Raw genomic sequence first — 17,826 nt, 5'->3', positions numbered from 1 at the left:
CTAGGACATTTAATTGCCTTTGTGCTCTCTTCACCTTTTGCAAGATGTAGATCTCTGCAAGGATTTGCTGGAAGGTTTAAAATAATTGCTACATTTCCATTTATTTAGTTTCAAAGTAGTATGACCATTTCCTAGGAGAGATTGGTCCTTATGGTCATAACTGACTGAGCATCAAGAGGAATTGATACTATTAAAATGTGAGCAACTGTATTAATAACTATTCAGTGGGCTAGGGAATTTAGATTACCTCTCTTAAAAAAAATATACATTCGCAACCACTCCCACAGTGTTTCCAGCCTTTTTATATTTTGCACATACATCCCCATGATCCAGTGACTCTATCTTTCTTGCTTTTTCTAGAACAAAGCACTCCATCTCCCAAATCCTGGGATTTTCTCTGGTTGTACCCCATGCCTGTATCTTTTTCTCAATTTCCCTGGCCAACTGTCACACCCCAGCTAAAATCTCACCTTCTAAGAAGCAAGATTGTCTTTTAGAAATTCTTCCAAAAGACTTGATTCTAGTGCTTCCAGTCAGTTGATGATTTCCAGTTCATTGTGTATGTACCTCATACGAACAAAGTTTTTGGCATGTTGTAACCCCATGAGAACGTGACCTCCTTGAGAGAAAGGGATGGCTTTTGCTTTTCTTTGAGTTTAGAACAGTTTCTGACACATACTAGAGTTTAGAACAGTTTAGAACAGTTCCTGACACATACTAGGCACTTATTAAATGTTTACTGACTCAGTGAACATTTTGTGAAATGTTTTTCACTTTTCTTTGGACCATCCCCTAACTCATTTGTATTTGTGTTTCAGAAACGCTGATGTTGGTACAAAGAAGAGAAGTTACAAGGAGGTTGATAGCAAGGAAATGTTAGGTGCTGAGTTGAGAGACAAGAAGGTGGAGGGAAGGGGTGGGGACTCAGGAGGAGAGATTAGGAATCAGATCTTCATCAGAAGAAAAGGGTAGAAGTATAAAAATACAGAAACTTGTTTAAAATTGACTGATTCCAAAGGGATGGTAAATATTTAAAAAAATAACTCCTGGGATGTTAGCTCAAGGCTATAGGCTCAGGAAAAAAAGACTACTAGTGATAGAATTCAGGATAACCAGTGAGTTGGGTTTTTTGATGCCTTTGATAACTGTTTTAATGTGAAGTGGAGAAGGACTTCACTGTGCAAAATGGAGAGAAAAGAGAAAAATAGCTCTGGCCTGACATTAGGCAGGAAAAGATGTGAATTAGAAATAGGAGTATAGATGACTATGAAAGCTTGATCTCTATATAATTTATGCTAAGATAAATTGAGTAAAGTAAGCCTGGAAACCCATAATTCACATAATCCATATCTAGTTTGTACTTTGAAATTCCCTCATAATCTACTAAAAGGGTGTTGTAAACTCTCAATGACTGACTGAACTTGTTCAGAGTAGGGGAAGATATACCAAAGGAAAATTGTGAAGGAAAGACTGTCAACACAGAAACACAACCTTTATAGAAGATCTTTGATCCCCTGGGTAGTGACAGAAGAAACTTATCTAGGGGACTTCTTCCCTTGATATTCAATTCAATGTAGTTCAGTTTAACAAGCATTTATTTCGTGCTTTTTGATGGTCAGTTGTTTTTCAGTCCAATTTGACATTTGGGGTTTTCTTGGCAAAGGTACTGGGATCATTTGACATTTCTTTCTCTACTTCATTATCCAGATGAAGAAACTGAACCAAACAGGATTAAGTGACTTGCCTAGGATCACATGGTTAGTAAATGTCTGAGACTAGATTTGAACTCAGGAAAATGAGTCTTCTTGACTCCAGAACTGGCACTCTATCCCCTGCCCCACCTAGCTGCCCTGTTTAGTATCTACTTACAACCTTGTGCTTGGTGCAGGGAGCACAAAAAGAAAAAGAAAATTCTTAGCATCATATATCCAAGGTTGAAAGAGACTTCACAACATTTTAGTCAGCTCCCCCCAACACACACACACACACACACACACACACACACACACACACACATACACACACAATTTTACAAATAAGAATATTGAGAATCATTCAGTTGAAGTGACTTGCCCAAGGTCAGGAGGATTCAGGTTAGTATTGGAGCCCAGGACCTCTGATTCCTATGGCAGCCCTCTTTCTATTAGTTCATTTTCCTTCCTATTTTAGAAAGTTTTCATTCAATTGGGGGATATAACATTTACACAGATAGGCAAATACAAGATAATTGGAGGAGGGATAGAATTTTAACCACAAGGAGATCAAGAAAGACTTCCTCAGAAGGAAGGAGAGAATTTGTTTTGCTTGACTACACACATTTGCTATAAGGGATTTTTCCCCTTTACTCTTATTTTTCATCGAGGTGATGGAGTGGGAGGAGGATTAGACTTATGTTCACTTAAAAAAAACCTAACCTTTAAAATAGAGTTGGTAGGGGATGCTGCAGATATGGAATGTTGAATATGCTGTTGGATGAGATGACTGTTTTGGAAGTCCTGCTTAATTTTTACTCTATTGCAAGTAATCTCTCATGGGATGAATATATTCTGAAAATGTTTGTAATATAAAAACAAAAGACCCAAAAAAGTGCTCTAAGAAGAAGCATTTGAATTGAGTATCGCAGAGTTGTAATGAATCAATTTCAGTCATGTACAAAGGCAAAGAAGCCAAGGAGAGAAGCCAGTCCCTCTGGACTATAAATTGTCTTCCTTTCATTATGTGTTACATATCATTTTGTACCATTTCTGTGCTTTTATCTTACTGTATTCTATATTACAGTTATCATATCCCCATGGAGTGACTGTATATGTGAGTAATTGACACTTAGTGTTAGTGAATGAATCAGCCAAAATTCAAAGTTGATTTGGTATCAAATTCAGTTCACAACCACAGCATGTTTTTGGCTCCTCTTAGAAAATTGCCTCTCATTTCATATTATAGTTATTTGTACATGAGCTTTACCCTCCTACTAGATTTGAAGCTCCATGAGTGCAGGGACCATATGTCATCTAAATTGTGCATCTCCTTAGAAACTAAAACAGAATTCTGCACATGATAAGCACTCAGTAAATTTTTGTGGGATCAAAACTGCTGAGGAAAATAGAGAAAGTAAAATATTTGTTAAGAAGTAAGAAAAACACCATTATGGAAATTTATAGACTCCAACAGAAGAAAAAGTTTTAAGGAAAGGGGGGTTGTAGTAAATGCTACAGATATGTCACATAGGAATAGAACCACATCATTGCATTTGAGAGGTCGCATGACATGATAAATAGAACCATATATTGCCTGTCAGTAGATCACAATTCCAAATCCAGATTACCTACTTGCTATCTGGGTGATATGTACCAGGTAACTGGGCTTAAAACCTAGCTGTTCTACCTGAATGATCTTGGATAAGCCACTTAAACTTTGAGGGCTTGGTTTAAATATCCACGAAATTAGTGAATTAGATTAAATGACTTATCAAGTTCTGCCCACTTCTTATACTATGATCTATGTCTTTTGATTTGTAATTAGGAAATCATTGATGAAGAGCTTCATGCAACCTCTCACAGTAGTATGACAACTAAATTGTAAGCAAGTGCATAGTGAGAAAGGGAAGAATCAGCTGTAGATCACTCATACAAGAATTCTGATAAAGAATAATATCATAGGCACCTGGGACTGCCATGTAAACATGTAAAGCTGATGGGGAAGATCCTGAATTACACAAAAGGGAACAAAGATGGGAATAAATCAAAACAGAATTCTAGAGATAACCCTTTCTAAAGTATAATCATGAAGGGTAAAGGACAGAATGGTTTAGAGGACAAAAGCCCCCAGCTTCACAAATTTGACTCTCAGATGCCTAGAGTACTGGAGATCCCCTTCTTCTGAGCAGTCAACATCAGATTCTGAACACTAGCCATCCATGGTCTTGATTTAAAGTTAGATATGTATGTATATGCCCTAGTGGTAACGATGCCAAGGTACTAGTACAGATTGTGTGAACCATGGGTAGCCAGTTTTATTTTATTCAATCCATATTATAGGGTATACACAAAAACACATACAAAATATGCTTTATGTAGACATATGTATCGATATCAATATAGACATAGATGGAATGATGAATGCACTTTCAAATGAGGTTTGGGAAGGGGAAAGGAAGGGAAAGATAATTATATAGTGCCTCTTAGACACCTGGTCTTGTTCTAAAAGGCTTTGTTGTTTTTTTTTGTTTTTTAAGGGTTTTTGTTTCTTTGTTTTACAAATACCGCATCTCTGGGGCATTTTGTTCCCATCCAGAATTTTCTCTGGGAAATGTCAGAATGTTACTCATGTCTTAGATCTTCACAAATCTTTGCAAAAGGGCCCCCAGATGTTGTGGAGTATTTTAGGTAACTATGAATAAATAGGGTATACAGGACACCCTTACTATATTTACAAAGAAAATGCATGAAACACATAAATTACTCAGAGTAGCCCATAACTAATTGATACAAAATTCTGTACATGATAAGCACTCAATAAATTTTTCTGATGATTATTGTCTTTATCCAGGTCCTGTTCAATTTTTCACATTAATGCTATCATTCCATGGTATATATTTCTCCAGAAGGGAAGCAAACTTAGAATTTCTAGAAATACAAACCTCACTGCCCCACACCTGATGTTCCAATGAATCCATCCTATACCATGGAAACTCCTCTACGTTATTACTTTAAGGATTTAGGAACTGGGTTGACCAAACTGGACTTGAACCCTCTAAATAATTCCTAGTATTAGAGAAGAACAAAGTAAGTGTCTTTTGTGTCACTATATTGTAACTTAGTCTTTTATTGGTTTTCCATCCATACATGTTGTATCCCCCTGGTGCATTGCATGTTGCTGTCCTCCCTAAGAAAACATTATCATCGTCGTCATCCAAGAATCTCTCTAAATACCTAGATTCTCATATCATCTCTCTAAGAGAATGGCATTGTCCAGGTCTTTTCTATCCCTAGAAGGTCAGATCCTTGAATTTGGGATTTCTAACAGCCCTTAAAGTTTCCACCATTCAGAATTCTCTGTCTCTCTTTTTCTGTCTTTCTGTGTCTCTCTGCTTCCCTCACTCGTTTTTCTCTCTGTCTTCTCTCTCCTTCCCTTCCTCTCTGTCTCTGTATCTCTCTGTTTCTCTGTTTCTGTGTCTCTTCATCTTTGTGTATGTGTCTCTATCTCCCTCTTCGCCTCTCCCTCTTTCCCTCTCTCCCTCTCTCTATGTCTCTCTCTCTGTCTCTATCTCTCTGCCTATCTCTCTCTGTATCCCTGAATCAATCTTTCTCTGTATCTCTCTCCATCTCTCCTCCTGTTTCTCAACATGGTCATTTCACTTAGAGCATATGCAGTGGCTTTAGTCTCTCCCCTCTTCTACTTATCCTCAACACAATAGTCAAAATTTTCATAAAACCTAAGTCTTATCATAGCAATTCTTTAATCAAGAACTTCATGGACTCCTATTGAATCTAAGATAAAATGCAAATTCTTAAATTTGACATTTTAAAACCTTAACAATGTGGCCTTGATCTACTCAGGTTTTTGTTAGAGTATTCTCCTTTACACACTGTCTATCCCAACCAAACTAGCCTATTTGGTGTTTCTCTTAACTTGGTCCTCCATCTCCATTTTCCATGACTGGGCAGAGGCTGTCCACCATGCCTGGAATGCACTTTCTTTTTTACTTCTATCTCTGATAATCCCCAGATTCCTTTAAGGATCAGATCATGTGATGTCTCCTATAGGGTGCATGTATGATACTTTTATTTTTGCATAATTTCTTCCTGTTTTTCAATTTACCATGCATATACTTATACATGTACATGTTGCATCACCCCCCAGTAGAAAATAAACTTTTTTGTGGGCAAGCAATTTTTTTAACTCTTTATCCTAACACTTAGCAACAAATAGATAATTAATAGATACTTGGTGAATTAAATTGAATTTGTATTTTTGCTACCACCTCTCCAACAATTTAGAGTCCTAGAACACAGGATTCAGCAGCTCTCCATATTACACTAAAACCCTATTGTTACCTCTTAGATAAAGAGGGCCAGAAACTCTGAATAAATACCAAGACTATAAATGCCAGAAAATGACACTTTCTACTACTTACTTCTGTCTTTTATGATGGATCCAGGTGTATGAATTGTTGTTATTTTATGGATTTGAATTTATCTCTGAGCTTCCACATACTTGAAAACTGTCTCCTTTTTATTTGACTACATGCAACTATTAGTCACACAACTGCCAGGATGGAATTGGCTCCTCATGAAAGAAGATACACATTTTGTAATAATGAATACAGCAGTTTTATTCTTATCGTACATTTGATATAGAGCAATCAGTAATGAGGATGTCATACATAATAATAAGCAGTAATTATCTAGAAGTGTCTTCAAACTTGCCACTCCTCTAGTTCTCCGTACTTTCTGAGAATTGGTCTGCACTTAGATTTCTGAAAAGTATGAGATTTGCTCCTCTCTTTGGTTCAAAGACTTCAACCACCCAGTTCCACAGGATGTTCAGCTCATACTGTCCAAGGACCATTCTAACTCTAAAGTTAATTTCAGAAAACAGAATCTACTGCAAACTACAGCTTTGGGGGAATGGTGATTTTTTTTTTTTTTTAATGACTGCTTGTGAGGAATCTGTTCTGAGCACAATTAACCCATTTCAGAATGGAATTAATTCAATCAGCACTCTTCCTTGGCAAAGAGAAAAATGTCAATGACTTTGCATTCCTTTCCCCTTAAATACAGTTCTACTTTTCTTTTTTATATATGAATTTTATTTTTTATCAACAAAAAAAATGTACTTTATGTTCCTCCCATCCTCCTTTTCCCTTCAAAAGTGTGGGGGGGGGGGGGAACCTTTGTAACAAATATACATACTGAAGCAAAACCAATTTCAACGATGGCCATGCCCACTGTCTCATTCCATAACTCCCCTTTCTCGCATGAGGTGAGTCGCATGCCTCGTCAGCAGTTCTTTACATTAATCATCGGTCACTGGGTTGATCCGAGTTCTCGGTTCTTTCAAAGTTCTTTTTCTTGACAGTGTTGTCATGGTATAAATTATTCTCTTGTTCTGCTCCCTTCACTTTGCATCAGCTCATACAAGTCTTCCTGAGATTCTCCAGCCTCATCACTTTTCTCTGCTGCTAAAACTTCATGTCTCTTTCCACTTTAGTTCTTTTTGCCACCCCCAGAAATAATCCATCATACCTCAGAAAGGGTAGAGGAAGGGTAAAAGTAGGAGTTTTATACATATCATACATAGACGTCTATGCAAAATCACCATTAATTTGTTTGTGATTTTGGCAAGCCTCTTAACCTTTCAGCTTCAGTTTTCCCTAAATGGAAGGGGTTGAACTAAATGGACATGCTTAACACCCTTTACAGCTCTAACAGTCTTTAATTTTGTGATATGTCTTAAAAGTTTCCTAGGTTTCTAAATATATTTATCACCTCAATCTGTTGTTCTTTCAGTAATATGGTGAACTTTTTGGGATAGGAGTCATTCAATATAACTGGGACAAGACAGGAAAATGCTTTCTAGGTGACATTCTTTTAGGATAAAATGAAGAGCTTTTTTTAAAATATAAAACAGCTCTCTTTACATAGCATTTTATTATATTCTACCACATATAATTAATGATGCAAAAACAATTTAAATGGTCCATATGAGATATTGCCTTCAAGCACAAAAGTCACTACTTGCTAATTGCAATTAGCAGGTTCTCTAGATGCCCATGGTTTTAATTAAAGAAAGCAATTTGTTATTTGCTTTTTAGTTGTGTACATGGTCTTGTAGCTGTTGTCACTGTTGTTTGTTGATTGGTTATCGATAAGCCAGATAATGTCCTCTAGTGGAGAAAGAATCTCATTTATCAGCAGTTTTAGATACAACCAAATAATAGGTAGCTAATTAGAAGAATATTGCCCTAAAGAACAAGTGTTGCTGCCAATTGGAATTCACTGGTTGCAGTGAATGTGCTTTTTCCCCCAAGATCCCTCTCATATTTTGGTCTGTTTTGGAAGTTAGTTGTGTAACAAGCACTGTTACCAATTTAGGTAGCAAAAGATTTTTTAAGATCAATTTTAAAGTGTTTCCATCTGAACCTGGTGGATTTGCACTGATAATGTACCTTTCCTTAAAAAGCTGAAGACATTTAATGCAATTCACCATCACTTTTACAGACATCAACTCAAAACAGCAAGAATACCATTGTCATTGGGGCTTAACTCACGACATACATGAACTTGGTGCATGATGTTTTGTCATTAGTGATTTAACTTCCTCTGTTGTTATTTAAAGGAAAATAAATGTATTGAAGGAGAGATGAAATAAACCTTATTTACTCTTACACAGGTGAAAATCTATGTCTCTTTTGGAATCTTGCTGCTCATATTGTTGACTAATATTTCTTCTTGAGTGCTTTTTGCCAATGCTAACATGACTTGAGTGGGGGATGAGCCCCATAACTGGGATATCAGAGAAGTACCTGTGCTATTTTTAGTACCTAAGTAGACAAGGATTGGAAGTCATGTAGTTTATTTGAATCACTTGCTATCGGAACCAGAGATTACATTATCAGTGTGTCAGGTTGAAATAAATTGGTGAGACAGAATGACAGAAAAAATGGTTGGTTTCTATTGGTAGCAAGTTAGAAACTTGGATTTATACAAAGAAAAAGAAATTATATTGATATGATTCTTACAATGAAAAAAGATCACTGGAGACATTCACGAAAATTGTACTTGATGATGCAAATGGTGTCATATTTATATTATATTGATTTTCAAAAGAATGGGATATTATAAGGACTGATTCAAATACTGGGGCAGCTAGGTCAAGTAGTAGATAGATCACTGACCCTGGAGTCAGAAAGACCTGAGTTCAATTACAGTCTGAGACACTTACTAGCTGTGTGACCCTGGGCAAGTCATCTGTTTACTTGATTTTCCTCATCTGTAAAATGAGCTAGAGAAGGAAATGGCAAACCACTCCAGGATCTTTGCTAAGAAAACCTCAAGTGGGATCATGACATCTCAAACATGACTGAAATGATTGAACAGCAACAATATCACAGTAGTTACCCAAGCTAAGGAAAGCCTTAGCGTAGAGTTCCTAGGTCTCTCTTCTCTCATTTTTCTCTTTCTCCCTCCCTCCCTCCCTCTCTCTCTGTCTCTGTCTCTCTCTCTCTCTCTCTGTCTCTCTGTCTCTCTCCCCCTCTCTCTCTGCCTCTGTCTCTGTCTCTGTCTCTCTCTCCCTCCCTCTCTGCCTCTGTCTCTGTCTCTCCCTCTCTCTCTCTGCATATATATATATATATATATATATGTATGTATACACATATATATTTAAATGGTTTCTTCTCGAGTCTCACTGATAATCTATCAAGTTCAGTCGCTCTTTCTAGCCTGAGGCCTACTTATTGCTTGAAAATCAAGGGATTAGGAGAGAAGGGAAGAAGAGGGAATCAGTAAGAAAAAGTGCAGGTTTTCACATTCACCTCTTTAACAGCTTTCTCACGCAAAAACAAAACAAAGCAACTAGCCGATCAAAGCTGAAAGATAAATGACATTATATGTAAAATTCTGTACTATATCCCCTATCTTTCTGCCAAGAGGAAAGATTTGTGTGTTATTATCTCTTCTTTAGGAATAGGATAGCTTATCACAATTAATCTGAGTCATGCTGCCTTTTAGTACTGTTTTCACTTACACTATTTTGTTGTAGTTTAGTCATTTCAGTCCTGTCTGACTCTTCAAGACCTCGGTGGAAGTTTGCTTGAAAAGGATTCTAGAGTGGTTTGCCATTTCCTTCTCTAGCTCATTTTGCAGATTAGGAAACTGAGGCAAACAGGGTTAAATGAAAGGGTTAAATTGAGCCCAAGGTCAATTTAAGTGTCTGAGGCCAGATTTGAACTCAAGATGAGGAGTCTTCCTGATTCTATCCACTGTACTACCTTGCTACCCTTACACATTTTAGACAATCTGAATACCATTCCCTTGGCTCTGTTTTCTCCATTCCTACAAGTCTTCACATATTTCTTTGAATTCCTCATATTCATCATTGCTTACAGAGTAAGAGTTTCTCATGACATTCATATAGTCTAATAAATTCAACAAGCCCCAATCAAAAGGGAGGACCCCAGAATATTTTTCTTCCACAAAAAATGTCCCCATGAATATTTAGGCATAGATGGTACCCTTATTTGTGTCTTTGACCTTCTTGGTAAATATGACAACAGCTATTAGTTATGATCCACTAATAATCTTCCTTTTGGTTTATGGCAAAGTTTAGCCACAGTAAAGATGAAAATTAATTTTCAGTTGAACACCTGGGTTATTAACACCCCTTGTCAACCATTCTGTCATTATTTCTAAAGTAGAGCATATTCCCTTTAATGCATACTCCCCTTAAAAAGCATTTGTCAATTGGAAATGTGCTATGGCTTTATAAGATCTGCCATAGTGCACAAGATGAAGGAAAAGCTTGGTCATTTTATTAAAAATCATGACAGTTATGTTGATTATATTTAAATGCCCAGTTATTAGAGAAATCTTTTGATCTTGTTCTGGGATTTGATAATAGCTAACCTTTTTTTTTAAAGCTTTAATTACTTAAAAGTTCTCTGATTTTTTCTTACTTGATATAGTATGTAGAAAACTCTATGTAATCAAAAGAGGAGTTCGTTACTGACTTTAATATTCAATCAACAAAAATAAGGTCTTTATGTCTCTAAAAGAAGAGATGTCAAAATTTACAATGGATAGACCGTTTCAGAGTATTGAATTACAGAATAACTAACCATCAGAAGGTGAAATCTAAATTCTAATCATTAAGTCACAGTGAATTGGAATGCCACTTAATTAATTGCCCAAGTGGAATTGAAAATTTAGACAGAAACATCTTTGTGTGACCTTGAACAAGGAGAAGTTATTGACTGATAATGAATTTGTCTTGTTGTATCTAGTACCATCTGAGTTTTGACATTAGAAGACATTATCTAAATGTTTATTCCCTTCTCTCACAGCACCTGGACATCTTTTATTTATTCAGTTTAAAAATTTAATAGAAATAATTTATGAAGAACTTATTATATTCAAAACACTTTTTGTCACTGGAGGTACAGTGACAAAAAATAAACAAGATATACCCTCAAGGGGTTTTCATTTATAGTATAACAGAGTGCACATTGGAGTCAGAACTCTGGGTTCAAATTCCATTTCCATTGTGACAAAATTACTGAATTTGAGCAAGTTACTTACCCTCTTCTTGTGTGCTTCCAGTGTAAAATGGAGACTTTCTTTTTAAACTACATGACCTCTGAGGTTCTTTCCAGGTTTAAACCTATGATCCTATATTCTGCTGTGAATGGAGTGAGGGAAGAAAGAAAATAAAATATGGACACATAAATACAGTGCAAGTATTTTTTGAAAAGAGAGAGAGAGATCACTAAAAACTGAGGTAATTAAGGAAGATCTAATAGAGCAATTGGTTACCTTAGCCTCAGTGGAGAATAGGAATCCTAATAGGTTGGTAATGAAGAGGGAATTCATTCTAAACATGGGGATTAGCCTGTCCAAATCATGGAGGTGGGGCATGGAATGTTGAGTTTAGGGAATAGCTAGTGGTTTTTGTGGATGAAATATAAAATAGAGAATATAGAAAGAGAATAATACAAAATAATATTGGAAAATAAGTTGAATCCAGATCGTGCTGGGACATAACTGCCCATCTAAGGGATTTGTACCTAAACCTAGAGGCAATAAAGAGCTACCAAAATTTTTTGAACAGAGTAATGATATGGTTAGCATTAAATCTATGCCTTAAGATTATTTCTGGAAACTATATGGAGGATGAACTAGAGAGAGGAGAAATTGGTGACAGAGAAAGCAATTAGCAGGCTAATGAAACTGTCCAGGCAGGAGGTGATGAGGACTTCTGTTAAGGTGGTGACAGTGTCCATGTCAGAGCAGAAAAGTCATTTGTGAGAACTAGAAGTGGAATTGCCAAGGCTTGGAAACTGATGGGATATAGGAAATTGACGAACAGAAAAGATTCAAAGGTGACTTGGATCCTATAATTTTACATGAATGGAAAGATAGCAGCCCCCTCAGCAGGGAAGTTTAGATAGAAGGCATCTAGCATCTTTTGAATTGAGTATTTTAAAAGTCTTACCATATCCTGAATATAGTTTCTGTGAACAGAGCAAGGTGAAATACCATGAGCATGTCATGAGGGTTCTTTTGGATCTCTGGGATGGAATGAGACAGAAGAAGGGATTTATAACTTTGGAAGTTTCTTCAAAATATCCCTTATTATAGGAGTCAGAATAGAAAAGGGAATCCCCTCTACTTCCTTCAGCTCTGGTGGTTCAGTGGTAAAATTCTCGCCTCCCACACAGGAGACCCTGGTTTGATTCCCGGTCAATGCAACATTATTTTGGGGCAGCTAGGTGGTACCATGGATACAGCACCAGTGAAGGAGTCAGGAGGATCTGCGGTCAATCTCACCTCAGACACTTGGCACTCACTAGCTGTGTGACCTTGGGCAAGTCACTTAACCCCAATTGCCTCATCCTGGGTCATCTCCAGTCATCCTGATGAATATCTGGTCACTGGATTCAGATGGCTCTGGAGGAGAAGTGAGACTGGTGACCTGCACAGTGCCCCCTCACTCAAAACAAAGTCAAGTGCAAGTCATGTCATCATTTCTCTGATGGCATAGTCTTCTTCAGCAGCGGATGGACGTATCTACTATTTCCCTTCAAAAGAAACAGACTCTGGCTTGAAGTTAATGTACATAGTATCCTAGCAATAGAGATTATTTTTGTTTGTGGATGATTTCTATTTCTCTCAGGCATTTGTTGTCTTCTGATTTTTGAAAATTACTATTAAATTTGATAGATTATCTTGAAAAGACCATTTTTTGTCTGGAACTCATCAAACAATATTAAACTTATTCTCTTAACTGATTTGAGCTGATGTAGTTTCCTTGTTATTATCTATAATGTCTAAAATTTCCAACAGGGACCTAATAGTTCCTAGAGAGATCTCCACACTATATAAAAACTGTTAGTAGCACAAAAATTAACTTGTGGAAACAGCTAGCCATTTTATTTTATGTTCTCTTACTATTTATTTATGCCAGTAATTTAAACATTGTATGATCCCAGACAGTTGAAATTTAACAGTTCAATAAAATGCTTTCTCATTTCCTGGATGTTAAAATTTAATATATAAAGCATAATCTGAATAGGAGACAATTTGGAGAATTGGTGTCCCATCTCTAGTAACCTAGAATGAAACCATCGTCCTGATAGCCACTTGAGTAAACTTCCCAATTGGACAAGTGGTGGAGATACATGGAGATATATGGGTATATTGTTTCTTAAGTTCATAGATTCTTAGAGTTGAAAGAACCCTTAAAGATCATCTGGTTCAATTCCTTGATTTTATAAATGCCTTGAAAATTCTTTAAGAATCAAGTACGGACCTTTTATTGGTCCCTGCAGAGATAGAAAGGTGAATGAACTAATCATTCTCTTCTACATACCTCTATTGTTATTTAACAACTTGATATAAAAGTAGATGAGCAACAATAAATTTATAGGTATGCTTGCATTTAGGAGCAGAGCATCAACAAAGCATCCTTTCCCTTTATTTTTTATATAAGTCATCTCAAGGCAAATGGCGCCTCACAGTGTTGCTTCTTGAGAAAACTTGACTGTTGAAATCACTTCATTTTGCCCCCTACACGCCTAGGAATGTCAGGGGAAGAACAGGACAGAACTTAGAAATGAGCATCTTCCACCTTAGATATGGACAGCGTGTTTAGCATTACTCAGAATAAAGCTACACTGTCAAAATGCTACAAAACTTTCTGCACATTAATAACGAGTGGCAGCCACTCCTAAGGGGCTAGGGTGACTACTTCTACTAGCTACATCGTCAATGAGCTTTTACATTTTGCCAAGTATTTTATGTATATCACATCATTTGATCCTCCTAACAATTCAGTGAAGTGAGTAGTAAATGTATTTTATCCCAAGCAATTTGTCCATGGTTGCAGAAGCAGTAAATTTGGGAGGTAGGAGATTTAGGTTGAATATTTCCTGAATCCAAATTCAGCATTTTGTGCAGTGTACTTATGCTGTTGCCTTTTGCTATGTGATGTTTATGTGCAAAGTGGAAAATAGGGCTTGGAGACAAATCCTGACCTCAGAGGACATTTGAGATCACCTAGTTTATCTCAGTTTGAAAACTGGAAACATGTACTAGGCTAGCAGAAGGAATGGATTGATGACTTATGTATTTATTTGTCTGTTTGCGAAGATAGAGTTCCTCAGCAAGGTACCAATGCAGGTTGGTACTCTCAATACAACTTCTTTACAGCAGCTAAGTGACCTAATAGTCAAGAGTACTAGCCTTGGAGTCAAGTCACTTTTCAGTTGTACATGACTTTTCATCACCCCATTTGGAGTTTTTATGGCAGAGATACTGGAGTTGTTTACCATTTCCTTCCCCAGCTTATTTCACAGATGAGGAAACTGAGGCAAACAGAGTTAAGTGACTTACCCAGAGTCACATAGCTAGTGAGTGTCTGAAGCTAGATTTGAGCTCAGGAAATAAGTCTTCTTGACTCCAGGTCCGGCTCTCTATCCACTGTGCTGACTAGCTGTCCTGGAGTCAAGGGGACCCTGAGTTCAAATTCTGTTTCAGATACTAGCTGTCTGACCACGAGAAGTCAAATAACTTCTCTCTGCCTTAGTTTTCTTATCCAGAAAATGGAAATCAGCACCTATCTCATAGGGTTATTGAAAGGATCAGATAAGACAGCATAGCTAAGGAACTGTATACATGCTAGGTACTCCTGCTATTATAAATGATAGTCTTAAACACGTGTCTAGGGCACTAAGAGGTCAAGTAACTTCCCCATGTTCAAAGAACCAGGGCATGTCAGAAGCAGGACTTGAATCCACAACAAGAGCAAACACGATATTTTCTGCTCTCAAACTGATTATGATTAATATGTGTCAGCTGGTCAGTAGTTATTGCCATTGTGGTATTTTGATGCCTCCCATCCAGAGTCTCAATAAATGGAACATGTTTGATCACTGCCAATAATTTTGCATCTAGGTAAAGATGGTGCAAAGCATTTTTGTTTGTGTGATTTTCTTCTTATCTATATTTCTGTGTGTACATATTTTGACCTTATTGATTTAAAATTAGACTTTTCATAGAGTAAATTGTATATCTGCAATATTTTTACACAATCTTGGATTACTGACTTCTTATTTTTCTTAATCAAAGGTGTGGCTCCCTTTATTTATTCTCCCACATATAATGACCTAAATTACATTCTCTTTACCCTAAGAAATTTTATCAGTAATTCTCACTTCATTGACCAAACCACTGTCAAAAGCCTGTCTTCTTTGTTTTTGACCTAGGGGCAAAAGCATAAACCCCAAAAGCAGTATTCAGATTAGCATTATATTATACAGACCTCAAAATGAGCAAAGTCTTTCCTTCTAGCTTGTTCAACAAATTAAATATTTTAAAATAACATGTTTTCCTTATTTCCTTATGACAGGTAATTTGGCTAATCTAACCTGCCGAGCATTCTTTGGCTACAGTGGAGATGTCAGTCCTTTAATTTACTGGATGAAAGGAGAGAAGTTCATTGAAGATCTTGACGAAAATCGGGTCTGGGAAAGTGACATTAGGTAAAACATATGTTGTTGCCGGTGTTTTATTATTCTTTGGCTATATTCAGTGAACTTGCTTATATAGAGAATGCAGTCCTGAATAAAGAAAACTTTTAAAAAATTTTTATTACTACTCTGACAATAAAAATCTTTTAACACTGAATGACAGAGAGGAAAAGTTGTTAAGAGACTGACTGATGAAATGAAAAACAAGCATGCCAATTGAAAAGTTACAGGAAATAAACACGTCAAGAGTTTTCACTAAGGAATACAGTATTGTTCAAGAGATCAAAGAACAATAAAACTATGGAAATTGTGACAGCATGGTTTTCCTAGGTGTTCTCAATAATAAAGAAGGAAGAAAAAAATTAGAGATAGCATGTCATAACATTCCTATCTTTCCACCTATATTTCCTGTACATTCTAATTACCTAGTCAATTGAAAAACACTTGAAGAAAGTACAAAATATTTGGATGCAAAATGTATTTCTTGTACAAAAGTCTTCCTTATTTTGACTTTGCTACACAAATAGTTATGCAGTAGAGATGTTAAAGAGGAATACACTTACAAAATAATCAAGGTTGAAGAAGTAAACCGAAATCCCCTGCATCTCCTTCTTCTGGCTGCAAGGTCTATCTTCATTACTCACTAAAATTATGCTTCATTACAGCTACTGAATCTTAAACACAATTTAAATGTACAAGGTTATACTAGTCACAATGAATGCCTTATGACAGAATCAGATCGATGTATAAAGTTCTGAAATTTATCTTCATCTGAAGATCACATTATCTAGGATAAGAGAAGCAGTTTTAGTATTTTCTGTTTATTATCTTCAACATGAAAACTGATAAGGGTAACAGGAAAAAAAATATATTTTTCAAGAGAAGATAGACCCATGCAATCTTTTGAGCTTATTCGAATCAGGTTCCTCTTCTCTGGACAGTGGAAAGATGGAACCACATATATCTCACCCTAGTATACTCTAATTTTTCTCATGCACAGCCTAGACCAAGTGTGCTACGAAACATGGAAAGAAGTTGAGCAATATTTCTTATTTAAAGCTTTGCTATTGTCTTTCATCCAGAGACTTTGAACTTCATAACTTTAAAAAGAGCTATAAACCTCTTTACAATGGTTTTTGTTTGGTTGTTTTGAGTTTTGTTGTTGTTGGGTATTTTTTTGCTTGTTCCTCTAAGGAGGTTTTCCATTTTCTCTCCTGAATTGGAAAATATGTGTATGTGCATGGGTGTGGGTTGGAAAATCAGGAGGGGAAAGAAAGGTAGAGACACAGCTGGAGGGTACTAAGAGAACTAAGGAAATATCACCTTATTTGCTGCATAGAATGCCAAACTCCTGGGCAGTTATTTGGGGGAACATTTTACCATTCATTTCAAATGTCAGAATTAACCATTTTATCCGAATATTCAGCCTCGAGGTTAATAATTTCACATTTCTTTAAAAATAGGCAATTATATTTTATCATTAAGAAACACCAGACTAAGGGCTTCAACTGAAATGTCACAATATCACAGAAATGTTTTTCTTGACATAAGCTGAGAAATGGCTTTACAGCCTAGGACATCATAATTTTTCACCTTCTTAGACCAACAGCATAACCTACCTCATATGGAAAACAGTTTATAAACTTTTCTTCAAGGTGTCCTTCACCTCTGCTTTCACCATGTGAGTCCTTCTTCTCTGAAGATAATTAACTGTAACTGTCATTTGCATCCATCTAGACAAGAATTCTCATTAGAAGTGAGAAACAAAGAGGCATGATGTAATTTAATTAAGATCACATCAAACCATAGCCAAATTTGAAGATCAAATGTTGTAGATTGTGAGTAGTGTATTCATATCAGAAAATCAGAATCATGTAATAATCTGATGGTGTATACATTTGTGTGTGTGTGTGTGTGTGTTATTCAGGATTCTTAAGGAACATCTTGGGGAGCAAGAAGTTTCCATCTCATTAATTGTTGACTCTGTAGAAGAAGGAGATTTGGGAAATTACTCTTGTTACGTTGAAAATGGAAATGGGCGCAGGCATGCCAGTGTTCTCCTTCATAAACGAGGTAAAGATGAC

General features: G+C 36.4%; 1 protein-coding gene across 1 annotated transcript in view; it reads left to right on the top strand.

Moving 5' to 3' along the window:
• The window catches only part of IL1RAPL1 (interleukin 1 receptor accessory protein like 1), a 1,535,580-nt gene that overhangs the window by 1,461,191 nt on the left and 56,563 nt on the right, over nucleotides 1–17,826 (top strand). The window contains exons 7-8 of the mRNA XM_072615230.1: nucleotides 15,622–15,754; nucleotides 17,670–17,815. Coding sequence (XP_072471331.1) covers nucleotides 15,622–15,754; nucleotides 17,670–17,815 — 279 coding nt within the window. The remainder of the gene's footprint in view (nucleotides 1–15,621; nucleotides 15,755–17,669; nucleotides 17,816–17,826) is intronic.

The sequence above is a fragment of the Notamacropus eugenii genome, chromosome 5 (assembly GCF_028372415.1).
Source record: "Notamacropus eugenii isolate mMacEug1 chromosome 5, mMacEug1.pri_v2, whole genome shotgun sequence".
Lineage (NCBI taxonomy): Eukaryota > Metazoa > Chordata > Mammalia > Diprotodontia > Macropodidae > Notamacropus > Notamacropus eugenii.
This window is presented reverse-complemented; position numbering and strand designations above follow the sequence as displayed.